Genomic DNA, 21,117 nt, shown 5'->3' with positions numbered 1-21,117 from the left:
CATGAGGTGGAAGTAGGGAATGCTGTTCCGATAGAACAACACCCCTACAGACGTAATCCTTTTAATGAGACACAGATCCAGAAGGAAGCGGATACGATTCTTAATGAAGATATTGTTGAACCAAGTCAGAGTGAATGGAGTTCACTGATTGTGTTAGTTCCCAAACCTGACAGGACTCGATGATTTTGTGCGGACTATCGGCTGGTCAATGCCATAACAAAATCGTGCTCCGACTCAATACCAAGATTGGATGACAGTATATAGAAAGTTGGACAAGCCAGTTGCATCACAAAGTTGGACTTACTGCGTGGTTATTGGCAGGTACATTTATCAGAGAAAGCGAGAGAAGTTTCTGCGTTTGTAACCCCAAATCAATTCAAAGTGATGCCTTTTGAAATGAAGAAAACACCAGCCACATTCCAAAACTTATGAACAGAGTTGTGGCTGGGTTAACAAACTATGCAGTTTACCTGGATGATGTAGTGATTTTTAGCGAATCATGGAAAATCACATGGTACAGTTGGCAGAGCTATTTGAACGATTAAGAGAAGCAAAATTGGTAATAAACTGGAAAAAAAAACAGAACTCTTGAAGGCAGAGGTGACGACAGTCTTGGGGCATAACATCAGTCATGCAAAGTTGACCCCAAAGATGTAACAATGAAGGCTATCAAGGAATTTCCACAACCAACCTCGAAGAACGAGGTGCTTCGAGTTTTGGGACTAAGTGGATTCTACCGGAAGTTTGGTCCATAACTTCAGCAGCATAGTGACACTACTAACAGATTTACTGAAGAAGAGCACACAATTTCGCTGGACAGAACAATGCCAGGAGGCATTTGACAATTTAAAAGCAGCATTAACCACCGCACCAGTTTTAGCTACACAAAACCTTTTGAAACCCTTCAAAGTTGCAATCGATGCTAGTAATGTAGGTATTGGAGCTGTACTGCTAAAGGAAGGTGATGATGGAATTGAGCGACCAATTGACTACTTGTCAAAGAAACTCATCACCAACCAGTGAAAAATACATTACCATCGGAAAGGAATTATTGAGTTTGATACTGGCCTTACAACATTTTAATCTTTGTTACAAACAATGTGTCTGAGACAGTTGTGCACATGGACCAGAATCCTCATACATTCTTGGAATGACCTAAAGACAAGAATATGAGACTGCTTCATTGGAGTCTTATGTTAGCGACTTTCAGTTTACAAATTTTACATGTTGCGATTTGTAAAAATGTGATAGATGTGTTATCATCAATTTAACGGATAAAATATAGATAAGACTGAACAGATACTAATGTGTGTGTGTGTGTGCAGAAATTAATATGAACTTCGATTAATGTCCTATGTGTTTTATTGTAACCGGATTAAGAATGAGAAAAATGGGGGGTGATCCAAGATGGCGGCGACCCAGCAAGTCTGAGTCTACAGTGCTCCTCCCAAGACTTGGGTAAAGTGGATCACCCACCCCCACCACACTCACCAAATCATTTAAAATAACTGTTTAATTTAATTAGTTGCTTAGTATTGAATTTAAACAATTTAATCTTCAGTAAAAATGACTAAAGGGAAGGGAGCCCACAGCTCTCAGCAAGTAGGAGCTCCTCCCCCACCCTCTCCAGCTGCAGCAGAGGCGTCCGCAGCCACCCCAGGGGACTTACCTACAGTGGCGAGCCTCGCGGAAACCATCTCCAAACTGGATGAGAAGATCGACGCTTTTATTGAAGAATCCCGAAGTCGCTGGGACTCGCTCTTGGCCGCACTGCAAAAGCACGACTGAGACATTAAGGAAATCGAGCGCCGAGTCGGAGGGGTGGGGCTAAAGGCCGCAACCTCCGAAACTACAGCGCAATCGGCCATGGATCAGAGTCCGGACCTTGGAGAACCACATTGATGACCTTGAGAATCGAGGTTGTCGAAAAATATTCGTTTGCTGGGCCTTCCTGAATGGGAAGAGGAAGGCCAGCTTACAGCGTTCCTCGAACAGTGGCTTCCACAGCTGTTAAATCTGGAGGCTGGATCAGGCCAGGTAAGGGTAGAATGGGCCTACCAGGTTGCAATACGCGGGCCCGGCTCGAACCAGCGCCCCCGCCCGGTCCTGTTCCGGCTGCAGAGCTATAAGGAGAGGCAGATACTCTGAGAAGCCTCTAGAAATCTTGGAAAAGATCCCCAAGCCATGATCTACAAAGGATCCAAGATCATGTTATTCCAGGACTTTTCGCCAGCTCTGGTCCGAAAGAGGAAGGCATTCAATGAGGCGAGGAAGTATTTAAGGGACTTAAATATTCAGTACTCCTTACGCTACCCAGCGACGCTACGCTTTAACCATGAAGGATCCGTGCATAACTTCGGATCGCAGGAAAAGGCTAAGGGATTTTTGGACTCTCTTAGATAAACTGTAAGAGATAATGGATGTTGGTTTGCCTTCCCCCCACTTCGGTTTATATCCCCCCTATTCTTTTCTTTTACCATACTGTTTAATATTATCTTGGGGGGTGGGGAGAGGGGGATTTATTTATTTGTTCTCTACTTAATGATTTTCTCCTCCCCTTTGGTTTTTAAAAATTATTCTAGATATATATTATATAGGCCAGGGGGTCTAGTTAATGTTGGTGGGGGAGGTGGTTACCTTATTCTCTTTTACCTCTGTCTCTTGGCACAGGGTTGTTTTCCCTTGTTATTTTGTATTATTATATTTAATTATTACTTGTTGAGGTTGTAATTTTATAGTTATATATGTTTATACATGATATTAACATTACTAAATATATCCAGGTGTTGGTGTGGGTGGGGAGATGGGGGTAGGGTGCTCACTGTTAACTCTAGCTCTGTAGTATATTTGAATTTTCCTCATCCTATTGAGAGCGCCTGGGTCAAGGGTGGGGCACTGGTTGGGAGAGGATACAATGGACCTTTGGAAAGGAAGTGATACCCCCTGGGAACAAGGGGGAAAATCTCCATTTAAATATGTTTTTTTTAATTTAGAAATAGTTTTTTATTATATTGTTGTGAGTGTATTAGAGAGCCTTTATTTTTGTGAATTTTATATGCTGTATGCTCGGGATGTTCTGGATAGGGTTTCCCCTCCCGAGGGGTCTCTGATTTGCCAGTGCGATTATGGTTGATCAGTCGGTTAAGTGGTGCACCTGGAATGTCAAGGGGAGTAATTCGCCAGTCAAAAGGAAGAAAATATTATCAATATCTCAAGAAAGAAAGGGTTGATATAGCTCTCTTACAGGAGACACACTTGTTGGATAAAGAACACTTGAAATTATGACAGGGTGGATTTGATCAGGCCTTTTTTTCTTCTTTTAGCTTAAAAAGCAGGGGAGTTGTTATTCTTATTCGGAAGAATTTCCCTCTCAAAATCCTAAATCAGATAAAAGACGAATCTGGATGATACATTCTGATTAAAGTTCTTATAAATGGAGAGGAATATGGGAGTTTAAATTTGTATTGCCCCCCGACACATCCTTTTAAATTTATAACGGAAGCCTTCTCAAAATTGATGGCTCTTGGTGCCCATCATACAATTATAGGGGGAGACTTTAATTGTATTATGGATCCGGAAATAGATAGGATTCCCAAGAGTACTGCAGGAGTATATCCCAGATCTAGACAATTAGTGGATCTGAACAAAGAATTCGGATTAGTAGATGGATGGAGGTGTCTTCATCCACAGGGCAGAGATTTTTATTTTTACTCCAATTCACATAAATGTCATATCAGAATTGATATTTTTTTGCCCCCTTGATTTTTTAAAATTCCATATCATCCTGTAAAATAGGTAGTATAGCAATTTCCGACCACGCTGCTGTATATATAGCAATCAAGGCGAGGAACAATGGGACATCCCTTCGGCTTTGGCGTATGGACCCCTTCCTGATGAAAGATAGTAAATTTGTAAAGTACTACTCTCAAGAATTTAAAACTTTTTTAGAAATTAATTTAGGTACGGCTAGCAACCCATCAATGATGTGGGAGACCATCAAAGCTTACGTGCGAGGTTTGATCATCTCATACTCAGGAACCCAGAAAAAATTAAAGGGAGAACAACAGGATCTGCTCGAAGCTCACTTAAAAGCAGCTGAAACAGATTACGCTGATAGACCTTCTATTATCAAATTGCAAAGGATTACAGCCCTTAGGACAGCTCTAAACACCACGCTTACCCAAACGGCTAAGAGGGAAATATTATTTGGAAAACAAAGGTTATATGAATTTGGCGACAAGCCAGGTAGATACTTAGCATTTCTTGCAAACAAAAAAAAGGCCCCTCAAACTATCACATCTATCAAGGAAAGTACGGGTATTTTGACTCATGATCATAAAAAGATTAACGCAATCTTTAGCAAATGTTATTCTGATTTATATAAATTGCAGGATTGTGAAGACAGGACTAGGAGGATGCAATCATTTTTTAAAAATTTGACCTTTCCAGACCTAACTCCGGAACAGGTATCAGTCTTAAATGCTCCCCTGACAGTCCAAGAAATACTTGACTCAATCAGGCAACTTCAGAGCGGTAAGGCACCTTGTCCAGATGGTTTTCAAGCTGAATTCTATAAAGAATTTACAGGAATATTGGCTGGTCCACTTATGGACATGTATAACTACGCATACAGTCAGGGCTGTCTCCCGCCTTTGTTGAAAGAGGCAAATATCTCTCTTATCCTTAAAAAAGGAAAGGATCCAGAAGATTGCGCGTCATACAGACCTTGCTAAATGTAGATTTTAAAATCCTTTCTAAAACGTTAGCATTGAGACTAGAAAGGGTATTGCCACATATCATAAAGGAGGATCAGACGGGGTTTATTAAGGGCCCGAGTCTAATAGAAGTCTTATTCTATTCAATAATATTAGAAGGGTTTTGAATTTGATTCAAGCCTGCCATCAGGAGTAGTAGTCTCATTAGATGCGGAAAAGGCATTCGATAGGGTTGACTGGTCATATTTGTTTTACACATTGGAAAAGTTTGGTGTTGGAAAGGTGTTTACCAAATGGGTATCAACATTGTATAGTGATCCCAAAGCAGTTGTGGTTACCAATGGATTAGGTTCGGATAGCTTCAGTGTGGGTAGGGGCTGCCATCAGGGATGTCCTCTCTCGCCATTGTTATTTACGCTAATAATTGAACCACTAGCAGAAGCTATACGTGCCAATCCTAATATAACGGCCCCGAGGATTGGTACAGGTAAACATAAAATTACCCTTTATGCAAATGATGTTCTTCTATTCCTCAGTGATCCTCTGATGTCCGTACCTCGCCTAATCCAAGTTATTAATACATTTAGTGCATTCTCAGGCCATAAAATTAATTTCTCAAAATCGGAGGCTATGCCAATGGGTGGCCTTGCTATGATATCCCACTTAGTGGACGGATCCCTTTTTCCCTTTCGGTGGTCCCTGGAGGGTTTCTTATATTTAGGCATTTTTATTACCCCAGTATTTGGTCAGTTGTATAAGGCTAACTTTGTGCATTTACTGGAAAGGATAAGGCAGGACCTCCAGCGATGGGGAGACCTTCCAATTTCCTGGCTGGGTAGAATAGCACTAATTAAAATGAATGTTCTGCCCCGTCTCCTATATCCTATGAGAATGCTTCTGGTGATGCTGCCGAGGCTGGCTCTACGTAAATTATATGGCTGGTTGGGTTCCTTTATCTGGAATCATAGATGGCTCCTCATTAAGCTGAAGAAGCTACAGCTTCCACAGGCAAGGGGAGGATTGGACTTCCCAGATTTTAGGAAATATCAGTTAAGTTCCCTATTAAGTTACATAGCTGATTGGGTCTTGTCTGATCCGCAATCAATCTGGCTGGACATCGAGGCTTCTCAGTAAAATGCCCACTTATTAACCTTTTATTTTCAGACAAGAGGAAAATCATTACGGATCACTGTAAAAACCCTATAATACGAAACACAATTAAAGCTTGGAATATAATGCGGCAAAATGAAGGCAACTCACATAAAACATCCTCCTATGCTCCGATTGTGGGAGCATGGGGACTTCAACCGGGGTTTACAGATGCCACTTTTAAACTCTAGAGATCCAGGGGTATCTCATGTCTAGGGGACCTATTTAAAGATGGGGTCCTGATGTCTTTTGAACAGCTGCGTCAGAAATTCGGATTACCTAATGGAGACCTCTTTCGATACTTCCAAATTCGAGATTATATACAGAAGAAGACTACGTTATTAGATAGTCTTTATAAATCTGATAGAGAATGTAGAGTACCCCCCCCAATGGGGGTATCTTCCGTCTTCTATCATTTACTGCATGATGATAGTATCGGGAGATATGGACAATCTGCTTAAAACATGGGATCAGGAATTGGGACTAGAAATCTCTATAGAAATGTAGAATGACATTTGGGAAAACGCCAGAAGAATCACCATCTGCAACAGAACTCGGGCTATCCAGCTGAAGGTACTTCATAGGGCCCATATAACACCAGATCGATTGGCAAAATTTATGGCAGGAGCATCACCAATGTGTCCCAAATGTAAAATAGAGGTGGGCACTCTTGTACATTGCCTATGGACCTGTCATAAGATCCGTAGATACTGGACTAAAATAGCAAGTACCCTGACAGAAATTTTAGGAACGGAAATTAAAGTGGACCCTGTATCTCTCCTTTTGGGCTTTTCGAACTTTCCCTCCCTGGATATGCATGGGAAGAGATTATTTTCTATTCTCTCTTTCTGTGCAAGGACACATATTATGGTAAACTGGGTGGCTGAGGGCCCTCCTGGACTTTCAAATTGGCACAGATTAATTATGGAATGTATTCCCTTGACTTCCTTACAAATATGGTGCACCGAAAGACCAAATTATTTCATAAAATATGGCAGCCCTTCTTGAATTATGTAAATACAGATATTTCGGCTATCCTAACAAGGGCTTTTATTTAACTGAGATTACAAACCTGACTGGTCCGGGGCCCCTTGGGAGAGGAATCCCGCACGAATACGGGTTTTGTTACATTTGATGTTAACACATTCCGAGCATGTATCTCACTATCCAATTTCAGTGTTATCTGTTGGTTTTTTTATTCTTTCTTTTATTTGAATAATGTAAGAGACTTAATTATACACTCTGGTTAGTTGTAGGTTAGATTAGTAGATAGTTGAGTTTTGTTTTTTTCTTGGTATTTTTCTTTTGTTAAATTTTGGTTATTATTTATTTAAGATTTAATTGTATATCAATGTTTATACTTGAGAGTTTTGTTTTATTTTTGTAAACTTGTAAAAATGTTAAATTTCCAATAAAAATATCTATTTAAAAAAAGAATGAGCAAAGTGAAGCCACCCTTTTCAATATGATGGTTCATGTTTTGCTTAAGGGGGAGGTGTTACGAAGGTAAAGGCGTATGCTGAGAGTGCTGTTCTGAACTGAGAGCTGACAAGCACCTATCATATCACGAACTAGCAGTCTCAGAGTATACTGGAAAATTGAAAATATATAACCTTTGGCTGTGATATAGGTACCTGAGTTGTTTGCTGTTTTGACAATAATTCTAATTTAACTAATCAGTTTAAATTATGCCCCAGGATACTAAAACCCAATTGAGTTTGAATTTATTGTTTTTGCTAACATCAGCCCAATGAGACAATCTGATGTTAGGATATTTTTAAAAAAAACAGGCCTTTTGAAAGTCAGACAGAGCAACTGCCATTGAGAGTAACTGCCATGGAGAAAGACTACCATTCAAAAACACTCTATCGTAAGGTACCTTTTTCATGTGAAACATCTTCGCAGTAAAAGAATGAAGACGACCCAGGGGGATCTTAAGCCAAAAGACAGACAGACAGACACTCTGGAGACAACAGCTGCTGTATGGTTTTGAAATTAAGTTGATGTAATTTTAATAAGTATTTTTTAAATTGGAAAAGTATATTGTTATAGAGTTGGAGGCAGATTATCAGTTAAGAGAAAAGGGGGCTTAGAGTTGTGAATAGTTGTTTAATGTTCACTTTTAGAGTTTAGGAATAAATTGATGTTATTTTCTTTAAAACGTGGAATTTGGGAGTGCTCTGTCACTCATATCTTTAAGATATTACAAGGCAAGATGAGCTTTTCTGGGTGTTTGGTTTAATTAATAGAAGGGTTCACTGCTGTGTCGTAACACTCCCCACAGATGCTGCTCGTCATGCTGAGTTTCACCACCAATTTCTGTTTTTGTTTCTATTCCTGCTCTTGGTTAGTTTAAACTCATGACCCATGACCTTTCCTAATTTGCTAAACTGAATTCATATATCAATAGAAATGATACCCAACCCTTTGAATTACTTTTGAGAACGCCATTCACTATTGTTCTGGACCTTTTCAAGACCAACCATGTTGAAAGAGCACACTTGGGTCTAACATTCTAAACATGTTCTAGCCAGTTCCCTTTGTGGAGTCAAATGGTGCCTTTTGATTATATTGAACAGTTCTGTTAATATAAGCGGGTGGCATATTAGCTTTGCAGCATAGACATTTCAGTGATCTTCACACAATGATAAGGAGGTAGTCTTCTCTCTTGATCTTTTTCAGTTTTGTTCAATGCAAATGTAGTGTATTCTGCATTGTCCTTACTGATGAAAAAATTTTCGTATCACAATTTAGTACAGTAATTGCTTGGAGTCAACATGATCTCATATTTTACAGATGGCCCTGTACTTTAATCTCATTATCCACACCATGATCATGAACTGATTAAAAGTTCTGACTTCTCTGATCCTTGCTTTGCTCAGGAGACCTTTATAGTCTGCGTCAGGAGTTCCCTACCTCTATTTGAATGTGCGATTTATCCCTCATGGTATGGATAGAGTAAAAAAGCTGCCTTTCATTACAGAAACAATGCCTAGTTTGAATTCTCTTTGCATGGATTATATTGCTTTCAGTTCTCTGATTGCAAAATGCAACAGACGTCAGGATTTATTTAAGAGTGTTTTCACTGAATACAGTAAATGTAAATTGTCAGTTTACCGTGAGACTAGGTTAATACCTGTTGGACAATATTTATCAGATTGTGGAGAGCTAACAAGGGTGTATATAAGTTAGCTCGCTGAGCTGGAAGATTTGTTTTCAGACATTTCATCACCATACCAGGTAACATCATCAGTGAGAGTCACCAGTGAAGCGCTTCAGGAGACTTGTGATCAGGAGTCCCAGGTTAAAGTCTCACTTATTCTGGAAATGTATAATAACATCTCTGGTTGATTAGAAAATATCTCCATAATTTGTGGAGGTTTACCTCTCCTCCAGTGCCACCAACATCACCAATACCTTTTTTCTGAATTCTCTATACAATTGTATGCTTTTTCTATTGTATTATATCCCATCTGTCTCTCCACCAGAATGTAGCTCCATTTCTCTGCATCAAATTTCACTTGTCTGTCTGTCTGTCACATTTTACCACACTGTCATCCTCAAGTCTAAGCAATTTTATACCGATTGTACAGATAGACAACCCTTTACCCGAAATCTGAAAAGCTCCAAAGGTTTTTTATGACTTTTTTTCTCATTAATAAAGTTGTTTGGCGTGCAAACAGTTAACCCAATTCCAGTTCTGATGAAAGATCACAAGTCTGAAATGTTAACTCTGTTTCTCTTTCCTCATTTGGCGATGTCGGTGTTGGACTGGGGTGTACAAAATTAAAAATCACACAACACCAGGTTATAGTCCAACAGATTTAATTGGAAGCACACTAGCTTTTGGAGCGCAGCTCTTTCCTGAGACACTGCTAGACCTGCTGAGCATTTTCTGCTTTTATTATAGATTTCCAACATTTTCAGTATTTTGCTTTTATATTTCTGCTTCATTCCTTGTTGGACTGGAAATACACAGATCACGATAGTATTGTGGGAGAGTATTTAATTGTACTTTTGACTGCCTTTTTTGCACTAAAATCATGACAGAGCACTCCAAAAAGTTATATGAAGTAATTAAACTATCAGCATACTGGAATGTAATGTTCACTTTACCACTCATTCAACCATAAATGTTGTGTACAGTTTTATAGTTCTGGTCTGGAAGCAGCTGCAAGACAGCAGCAAGTATGTTTTGATGTTTGGGAAATATTGTTCGGTGTGCTTTTGTGATAGCAGGTCTTATGCAACTATTCCTGATCTTGGCCTCACTGATTGGCATTAAATCTGAGCCTAAATAGATGGACAAATAGTTGCTACCTGAGTCTGATGTTTGTACATTTTGCATTATTTTAGGGATGAGGTCCGAGCTCCGATTCCACAAAAGCAAGAAATACTGGTGGAACCCGAACCTTTATTTGGTGGTAAGGTGTTTCAAACTAATATTTCTCCAAACTCTCTCTCTCTGTTTAATTGCTTTATCCCTCGGGAACAGGTGCACAGCTAGTGTATCTGTCTGTTTAGGTTGCTATAGATAAATCCTCCTAACTGCTTGTACTTCTATAGATTGTAATTATTATCTTGGGATGGTCGCCATTATACTGTGATAGAAGGAAGAGCTTATATTTACGTTGTGACATATCACCACCCAACGACATCCCAAACCGTCTTGCTGCTAATACGAGCACTCAACCAGCTGGTCCCTCTCCCATTCTTGCTTCCTGTCTGACTAACTTGACCTGCCCACCCAATCCATCCAGTCACCTCCACACATCTCCCCGCCATGGCAGAGATGTTTTCCATGGTTTAATAAGAGAGGCAGGAGAGTCAAATAAATGAGTTTGTCGATTCAAGCAAGTACTGTTCTCACAGGACCAATCAGTACAAGTGCTCTCCACTCATGTGGAGGAAAAAAAATTGACTTAGTTTTCCTCAGTTGGATCACAGTAAATGCCTAAACTGACAGATTAATTTTCTTATCAAGATTGAAATGCTGCATAAGAATCTGTAGTTTTTGATTCATGTTAAATGTAGTTGTGCATTCTACAGCTCCTAAACGACGGAGACCTGCACGCTCCATATTTGATGGATTCAGAGACTTTCAAACTGAAACAAGTGAGTATTCCTTTACAGTGCACATTATTTTAAATGAGAACTATGAAATAGAGATGGAACTTTAAATTTTCTATGTATTGGAGAGAGGTGATTTTATTATTGATGTACAATGGTCTATTCTAGAAAGCCAATCATTGAAGGAAAAAACTGGAACCAATCTTTCATACTTTGATAATTATTTATGTAGTTATACAGTACAAGCATGGACTCCAAACCGTCGACCACAGTTTAATTTTTGTCTATTTTCTACTGACTCAAGTAAGATACCAGTTAATGCCTATCAGTTGCATGCAACTAAATATATTAAATATAAAGTGAATAAATTGCCAATCTATACTTTAGTTGTTGTAGGTTTAAACCTATATCAGAACTGGCCTAGGTGGTATAAGTATAAGGTTAGATGCTGGCAAACATTTAGTTTAGAAGACTGTTCAGAACTCAGACTCGAGTAGTACCATTAGATTCCTGTCTCCAGAGGATTAAATGTTTGTCATGTAAAGCAGCAAGTTCATGAATAGCTTTATGTCCATGCTATGATTTGTGGTCTCATTCATACTTGCTCCCAATCCAATTTTGTTGATTAGATTTAACTGCTCGAAAGGTGGCTTGAACATCTTTCCTGATGCTGGGCAACAGTTGTGGATTCTGTTTTGGACAGAAACTTTGTTTTAAAATGGCACAGTGTTAGATATGATATAACTTAGACCCAATTGACATTCCAGCTTGACATTCCTGGAGCAAGTGAGTCTAGTGTACAGTTCCTATCAATTTCATAATAAAGGTGACTAACCTGTAATAGCAATGTTATAAAAGCTTGTATTTATTATACTTTCTAAACAGTTTCAGGAGAAAACATAATTACTGACTTGTTTTCTGGATGCCTGATTCCAATATTAAACATTGGTTGTGGGAGTCTGAATGTGCAACTATATTCAGAAATCTAGCTCTAACAAAGTTATAAAGTACGATTTCATAAGAATGCAAGATTTCACTCCCATTTTCACGACCAGTAGTCCTCCACATTGGTGGACATTGCAGCATGTAAAGTGTGGTAACTTACTTCAGCATGATAAAGAAAGATATCTGATGTATATAATTGGAACATATGAATAGTTACCTGGTGCAGTGAACCATTAATCTGATTTAAATTCATTGGTGTTTGTACACCTATCCTGCATACTTTTCTACAAAGCAATTGCAATGAAAAGTGAAAATACTTTAAATATCCACGCAACAAACCTTACTAATCAAAAAATTGGAAAATTGTGTCACGGAAAAACAAAATATTAAAGGAAAAGAATGGGAATATGCTCTGAGATGTGGATTTGAACTCCTTCAACTGTGTCATGAAATTCTTCTTTATTTCAGCTATAAAGCATTGCATTAACTATTCTGTACCTAAAAGAGCAGACCATAAATATGTGCATTAAAATTCTGTGTTTACATTTGCAGTCAGACAGGAGCAAGAGTTGCGGAATGGTGGTCCAGTGGACAAGAAACTGACCACTCTGGCAGACCTCTTCAGACCACCCATAGACCTAATGCATAAAGGGAGCTTTGAAACGGTGAGCATTAGCAATGAAGCTTAATCATGAGTAGCAAGTACAGGAATTGAATGATGTTATTATAGAGATACAGGGATAGGATTGTTTCCTTTGGTAGTTTTCTTCCCCAATATAGTCATGGAATTAATCATTTGATTGCTGAATATGTGCCTGCTTAAATTTAATTTTATCTTGTTTAACTTTTACATTTCTTGAGAGTAGTCCGTTATGCAGATTTTCAATATCTTCCACTGAGCTGTTCAGATGCTCATATTTCTTCCAAGGAGATGCCCAGCAAAAGTTAGGGGAGATTTGCATGGCATTAGTAGTAATGTATATGAACCCTTATAGCTCCTACCTGCATTTTATATACTCAAGCTGTTACACATTAGTAAATACTACACATTAAATCATTTTATGTATGTGATGTTTTGGCTGTCTGGTGGCAATATACATGATTTCCAAACCTGCTGCTCTGTCTGTTGGTCATTTACAAGACCAAAATGTTTTTATTGTACTAAAGTGACTGGAATTGTACACAGTGCTCTAGGTGGAGCCAGATCACTCTTTATTGCAAATTCACGATCACTATCTGGGACTACTGGCCTTGATTGTTATAACTTGACAGCTTTAAAAGTACTTACATTTTCCAAAAAAAAAGAATTCTTATCCTATTCCATCAAGTACTCCCAACTTAGATATAGTTTAAGTGCAAGATAAATGTCCCTTTATACTTACCACAATGTTGTGAGGCTGTTTCCATTAGAACAGAGATGATAACCAAAAATCTTGATGAAGAGGTAGAATATAGAATGGGCAGTCCGCAGTTGACGGTTTTGAAATACACAAATTTGCTGTAACATGGATTTTACTTTATTCCCCATTAATTCAACAATGTGCACCTGATTCACGACAATGATCATTATTGATAGATGCATTTGTTAGAGGTGTCACTTGATGGATGCTTGACATTTGTTCCTACATCTCACAGCGCAGTCTTTCTTTCCTAAGTCCTATACTCACTGTTCTAGCAAATCTAGCTCTTCTTGAGCCTACTTCCAACTTCACCATTTTCTCCATGTTGCATGGAAATTCGTAACTGGTGGCAAATCCATGTAATATACATATTCAAATTCCCAAGAAAGGATAGTAGGAAGGATTGCCCGCTGAAGCAATGATAATGGGAATGAAAACAGTGTTATTTACTGCTCTCATTGGAAAGATGTGCAACAGGAGGAAGATGAACTCCATTATAAAGATGTTATATCATCCTGTGTCACTTCCTGGAAGGTAATCCAAACATTTAGAAAAATAGAAACTAGCAAAAGGAGTAGATCATTTGGCCTTTCAAACATGCTTCTTTCTATTTGATCATAGCTTATCCTGTGTCTCTATTTTCTGCTCTAGCTGAGATAACCATGAAGAACTAATCCAAGATGGAGGACGGGAAAAAATTGTAGTTGTAAAAACTGCTCCTTTTCTGAGGTATTTTAGGTTTTGGAGGTGATTTCCTATAATTCCAGGAGCAGCAATTACTGTTTTACATTGTTTGGAACTTTGGGGAGAAAAGATCAAAATAACGACACTTTTAAAAGGAGAAAGACAGGCAGAAGGCAGTGACTACATGGTCAGTGAGAGAGAGAGAGAAAGAAACATACACTGCTCACTGACACAGCAGTGAATTTGTACAGTTATAGCCATTGCTGTTTGAGGTCACTTATCTCTGGACACCAGTGTGTGTCTAGGAAAAATATCAAACAGTGAAATTCGCAGCTGACCTTGGAGGAACCTGTGTGGGAGAGCTCGCAGCACAGGAACAAATAAGTGCGTAGTTTTTAACGTGTAACCTTACTGTAAGTCTACAGCAGTGGGTTCTTTCTTGATTATATGTTTTAGTGAGATCTGTCTCTTCATTAAATGTTTAAAATATAAACCAAAAGTACTACGTTAGCCTGGAGCACTGTTTCTTAGATCAAAAAGATGGTGCTATTTTCAGGGTCTGTAGATTGTGAAGGAGCAAAGACTGCCTTTAGTAGAGTGTTGTGTTCTTCCTGTCAAATGTGGGAGCTTAGGGAGAGTTCCATATTACTGATGATTATGTCTTCAGGAAGTGTCTTTGGTTGCAGATCCTATTTTGTTGCATGGATTGGTTGGAGTGGCAGTTAGAGGTAATAAGGAATTTACAAGAACTAGGGGTTGTGATGGATGGCAGTTATTGGAAGGGAGAAAAGCCGCAGATACAGTCAGGTATATCCGTTAACCCCAGGAGAGGTAGGATGGGTAGGCAGGTAGTGCAGGAGTCTTCTGTGGCTATCCCCATTTCAAACAAGTATGTTGTTCTGGAAAATGTAAGGGATGATGGACTCTAAGGAGAATGTAGCCCAAACAGCCAAATTTCTGGTATCGAGACTGGCTCTAATGTAACGAGGGGTACATCAGATTCCAAGCAATTGATTATGTTAGGGGACTGTCTAGTCAGCCACACAGATAGACATTTCTGCAGCCAGTAACGAGAAATCAGAATTGTGTGTTGCTTCCCTGATGCCAGGATCAAGGATATCTCAGAGAGGGTGCAGAATGCTCACAAAGGGGAGAGGGACCAGCAGGAGTTCATTGTATGCATTGGAACCAATGACATAGAAAGGGAAAAGGATGAGATTCTGAAAGGAGAATATAGAACGTTAGGCAGGAATTTAAAAAGGATGTCTGCAGGGCAAAAGTCATAGCTGGAAGAAGGGCAATTACGATGCGCTTAGGCAAGATTTAGGATGCATAGGATGGGGAAGGAAACTGCAGGGGATGGGCACATTTGAAATTTGGAGTTTAATCAAGGAACAACTACTGCAGGTCCTTGATAAATATATACCTGTCAGGCAGGGAGGAAGTTGTTGAGTGGGGGAGCTGTGGTTTACTAAGGAAGTTGAATCACTTGTCAAGAGGAAGAAGGAGGCTAATATTAGGATGAGATGTGATGACTCAGTTAGGGCACTTGAGAGAGTTACAAGTTAGCTAGGAAAGATCTAAAGAGAGAGCTAAGAAGAACCAGGAGGGGACATGAGAAGTCGTAGGCGGATAGGATCAGGGTAAGCCGTAAGGCTTTCTATAGGTATTATACGGAATAAAAGAATGATTAGAGTAAGATTAAGGCGAATTAAGCACAGTAGTGGGAAGTTGTGCATGGAGTCAGAGGAAATAGGGGAAGTGCTAAATGAATACTTTTTGTCAGTATTCACACTAGAAAAAGACAATGTGGTTGAGGAAAATACTGAGATACTAGAATAAATGGGATTGAGGTGCATAAGGACCCGATGTTAGCAATTCTGGAAAGTGTAAAAATAGATAAGTACCCTGGGCAGAATGGGATTTGTCCTAGGATTCTCTGGGAAGCCAGGAACGAGATTGTTGAGCCTTTTGCTTTGACCTTTATATCATCATCATCATCATCATCATCATCATTGTCTACAGGAATTGTGCCGGAATACTGGAGGATAGCAAAAATTGTTCCCTTGTTCAAGAAGGGGAGTAGAGACAACCCTGGAAATTATAGACCTTTGGTTGTGGATAAAGTGTTGGAAAGGGTTATAAGAGAGAGAATTTATAAGGAATAAGTTGATTAGGGATAGTCAACACTGTTTTGTGAAGGGTAGATCGTGCCTCACAAACCTTTACTGAGTTCTTTGAGAAGGTGACCAAACAGGTAGATGAGGATAAAGCTGTTGATGTGGTGCATATGGATTTCAGTGAGACGTTTGATAAGGTTCCCCACGATAGGCTACTGCACAAAATACAGAGGGATGGGATTGAGGGTGATTTAGCGGTTTGGATCAGAAATTGGCTAGCTGAAAGAAGATAGATGGTAGTGGTTGATGGGAAATGTTCATCCTGGAGTTCAGATACTTGTGGTGTACCGCAAGGATCTGTTTTTCAGTCCACTGCTGTTTGTCATTTTTATAAATGACCTGGATATGGGCATAGAAGGATGGGTTTGTAAATTTGCGGATGACACTAAGGTCGGTAGAATTGTGAATAGTGATGAAGGATGCTGTAGGTCATGGAGAGGCATAGATAAGCTGCAGAGGTGGTAAATGGAGTTTAATGTGGAAAAGTGTGAGGTGATTCACTTTGGAAAGAGTAACAGGAATGCAGAGTACTGGGCTAACGTAAGATTCTTGGTAATGTAGATGAGCAGAGAGATCTCAGTGTCCAGGGACGTAGATCTCTCAAAGTCACCACCCAGATTGGTAGGGTTGTTAAGAAGGCATACGGTGTGTTAGCATTTATTGGTAGAAGGATTGAGTTTCAGAACCATGAGATCATGCAGCAGCTGTACAAAACTCTGGTGGGGTCACATTTGAAGTATTGTGTACAGTTCTGTTCACTGCATTATAAGAAGGATGTGGAATCTTTGAAAAGGGTTCAGAGGAGGTTTACTAGGATGTTGCCTGGTATGGAGGGAAGGTCTTACAAGGAAAGGCTGAGGGACTTGATGCTGTTTCGTTAGAGAGGAGGTTGAGAGGTGACTATATGAGACATATAAGGTAATCAGAGAGTTAGATAAGTTGGACAGTGAGATCCTTTTTCCTCAGATGGCAATGGCTAGCACGAGGGGGCATAGCTTTAAATTGAGGGGTGATATATATAGGACATAAGAGTAGTAGGGTTGTGGAACACATTGCCTGCAACAGGAATAGATCCGCCAACTTTAAGGGCATGTGGATGGTCATTGGATCGGCATATGGATGAGATTGGAATAGTGTAGATTAGATGGACTTCAGATTGGTTTCACAAGTCCGCGCAGCATCAGGGGCCTGTACTGCGCTGTAATGTTCTATGTTCTAAAGAGACCTTGGAGTGCATGTTCATAGCTCCTTGAAAGTGCAATGGCATGTAGATAGGATAGTGAAGAAGGCATTTGGTATGCTTTCCTCTATTGGTCAGAGCATTGAGTGTTGGAGTTGGGAGGTTGTGTTGCGGCTGTACAGGACATTGGTTGAGCCACTTTTGGAATATTGCCTGCAATTCTGGTCTTCCTGTCAGAAGGATGTTGTGAAATTTGAAAGGTTTCAGAAAAGATTTATATGGATGTTGCCAGGTTTGGAGGATTTGAGCTATGGGGAGAGGCTAATTCGGCTGGGGCTGTTTTCCCTGGAGCTTCAGAGGCTGAGGGGTGACCTTATAGAGGTTTATAAAACCATCATGAGTGGCATGGATAGGATAAATAGACAGAAGTCTTTTCCCTGGGGTGGGAGAGTTTTAGGGTGAGATGGGAAAGATATAAAAGGCACCTAAGGGGTAACATTTTGACACAGAGGGTGGAGCGTGTATGGAATGAGCTGCCAGAGGAGTTGGTGGAGGCTGGTACAATTGCAATATTTAAAAGGCATCTGTATGGGTATATGAATAGGAAAGGTTTAGAGGGACACGGGTCAAGTGCTGGCAAATGGAACTAGATCAGGTTATGATATCTGGTTGGCATGGACAAGTTGGACCGAACAGTCTGTGCTGTACATCTCTGTGACTCTAGCTCTCCTTCGGAACCTCTCCCCTCGTTTGTGGCGTGGTGACCCTCATTTGTCATCTCTCTCTCTCTTGCGCACACTCTCTCTCACGCTCTCTCTCATGTGCGCTCTCTCCCTTGCTCTCTTTCCCCCACTCACTCTCTCCCCCCACTCTCTCTCTCACCTGTACTCCCCTCCCCCCCCCTCCTCCCACTCTCTCCCTGTCACTCTAATGAGCAATTATCCTATTATCTGGAATGGCAGTTTTGCCTTACCTTCTGTGGGCGGCACGGTGGCACAGTGGTTAGCACTGCTGCCTCACAGCGCCAGAGACCCAGGTTCAATTTCCACCTCAGGCGACTGACTGTGTGGAGTTTGCACATTCTCCCCGTGACTGCGTGGGTTTCCTCCGGGTGCTCTGGTTTCCTCCCACAGTCCAACGATGTGCAGGTCAGGTGAATTGCCCATGCTAAATTGCCTGTAGTGTTAAGTGAAGGGGTAAATGTAGGGGTATGGGTGGGTTGCCTTTCGGTGGGTTGGTGTGGACTTGTTGGGCCGAAGGGCCTGTTTCCACACTGAGATGAGATTAGATTAGATTACTCAATCACAATGTCTGCATTCTCTCCATGCTCCTTAAATGCCTTTAATACCTAAAAATTTTTTGGTCAGTGACCTTGCTTGTGTAAATTCGTACATTTCCACTCTTCAAATACCTGAGAATGCAGGCCCAATTCGAACAATCTCTCCCGCATGTGCCAAGTTTACCATCCTTGGTCTCAGCCTAGTTAACTATTGCCACTATTCTGTATGGCAAGTATTTCTCTGTTAGTTAGGGAGATCAAAACTGCACACAGTCCTCTTGGTGCAGTCTTCCAAAGACTCTGTATAATTGCAGTAAGAAATCCCTACTTCTGAATTCAAATCCTCTCACAATACAGTTAAACATACCATTTGCCTTTCTAATTACTTTGCTGAACCTGTCCATTTACTTTCATTAAACGGTGTACAAGGACTCCCGGATCCGTTTGTGCATTCATGTTTTCTATCTGTCAGCATTGAAATAATACTCTGCCTTTCTGTTTCGCGTAACTTTACATTCAGCCACATTAACAGCGTCTATCATGTGTTTTTTTGTTTCACGTGCTCAACTTGTTTAGATTGCTCTGAAGCCTCCTTGCATTCTCCTCCTAACTCTCAAACCGACTAGTTTTATGTCATCAGCAAACTTGGATGAGGGAATCAAATACAGTATTTTCAAGCAATTTATATATATTGTGAATAGCTTGTGCTCAAGCACTAATCCCAGTCAACACCTGTCACTCGGTGGGAGGGGGGAGGAGAGAGAAACAACTATTCTACACTTTGTTTCCAATCTGTCAACCAGTTCTCAATCCATTCTGGTATATTATCCCCAATTGTGGGTGCTGTAATTTTTCCCACTATCTTTTATGTGAGACCTTACTAACAGCCACGTTGGAATCACAACACGCTAAAACCACTGGATTCCCTTTATCTATTCATCTAACTGGAGTACTGTGTGCAGTTCTGGTTGGCACACAGTCGGGAGGATGTGATTGCCCTGAAGGTTGAGGTGAATAAGATTATGAAGGGCATAGAGAGGTTGAATAGAAATCAGAGGTTCACCTTAGTTGAAGGGTCAGTAATGAGTGCATATCTTTAAAATGAAAAGCAGGAGGATTAGAGGGGGTTTAAAGAAAATTTTCTCACCCAGAGGATGGTGGTGTCTAGAATGGATTACTGGATTAGTGGTGCTGGAAGAGCACAGCAGTTCAGGCAGCATCCAACGAGCAGCGAAATCAACGTTTCGGGCAAAAGCCCTTCATCAGGAATCAGGTGTCTAAAATGCACAAGCGAGATAATTGAGGCAGGTAACTTCACAATATTTTTTTTAAAAGTATTTGGATGAGCACTTGAAGTGTTATAATCTTCACTGCCATGGACATAGTGCAAGAAGATGCCTCTCGTGTAGGTTGTGGTATATTTTTGATGGTACAGGTTCGATGGGCTGAAAGGCCTCTTCTGTCTGGATGATTCTAGCTATATCTTCAGAAAAACACCACAAACCTAGCTAAAAAATGCAGCTCACCACCACCACCTGAAGCGCAGCTATGGACAGGCAATAAAATGCTAACCAGTCAGCAATGTCCACACCCCAGGTGTGAAAATAAAACTAACCATGATTTCCCTTTTGAAAACCCACGGTGACTCTCTAACACATTAATGCTTTCCATGTGTTCTGTTATCAAGATTTTTATAATAGACTTCAGTATCTTACCCATTACTGATATTAGGTTAATTGGTCTGTAATTGTCCCTTTTCTTTCTCTTTCCCCTTTTTAATAGTGGGGTTACAATTGCTACAGAAGTCTACAGAATTTTGGACGATGACCACCAATCCAAACATAATTTCTAGAACACTTCCTTTCAGTAACATTGGAAACAGATTATCAGGCCCTAGGGATTTGTCAGCCTTTAAGCTCATTATTTTTTCTAGTAAAACTGATGATCTTCTATTCCTACTTCTCACAATATCCTTGGTTCCCTTACTTTTCCAAGAAATTATTTGTTTCCTCTTTTATGAAAACAGAACTAAAATATGTATTCATTTTTTTACTCATTTCTTTATTTCCAATTATAATTTCCCCCACTTCTAACTGCTGCGTTATTCAAGGACTCTCTATTAATCAAGAAGTTAAGGGTCTACATTATGAGGACAGATATGCAAAATTAAACATAAGCGAACTAATACTGAAAGCTGGGGACCTTTTATAATGAAGACTGTAATGACACTGGATAATACAGTTGCATTTTGAAGCAGAAACCATGATAGCATTTCAGAATAGGTCTGTTAGATAGTTAAGTAAAGAATAGATACCGAAGCAGAATGGCCCCATGGAATTAGGCCTATTTCTCATGTAGAGAATAAACACTAATTTAGACTGGTTAGACCAGAATGTTTATGAGTGGCAGTGGCATTTTGGTCAATTAAATGTAGCATGCATAGTACTCAACATCATTTCTTCTTAGCGAGGTAAAGTTAAAAATCAACAAGACCAGGTTATAGTCCAACAGGTTC

General features: G+C 40.0%; 1 protein-coding gene across 1 annotated transcript in view; it reads left to right on the top strand.

Moving 5' to 3' along the window:
• ubxn7 (UBX domain protein 7) overlaps nucleotides 1–21,117 on the top strand; it is a 117,596-nt gene that overhangs the window by 52,241 nt on the left and 44,238 nt on the right. The window contains exons 3-5 of the mRNA XM_072573082.1: nucleotides 10,221–10,288; nucleotides 10,914–10,979; nucleotides 12,432–12,544. Of these exons, the coding sequence (XP_072429183.1) occupies nucleotides 10,221–10,288; nucleotides 10,914–10,979; nucleotides 12,432–12,544 (247 nt within the window). The remainder of the gene's footprint in view (nucleotides 1–10,220; nucleotides 10,289–10,913; nucleotides 10,980–12,431; nucleotides 12,545–21,117) is intronic.

This window comes from Chiloscyllium punctatum, chromosome 6, assembly GCF_047496795.1.
Source record: "Chiloscyllium punctatum isolate Juve2018m chromosome 6, sChiPun1.3, whole genome shotgun sequence".
Lineage (NCBI taxonomy): Eukaryota > Metazoa > Chordata > Chondrichthyes > Orectolobiformes > Hemiscylliidae > Chiloscyllium > Chiloscyllium punctatum.
Note: the sequence above shows the minus strand (reverse complement) of the source record. Positions and strands in the feature narration are given on the sequence as shown.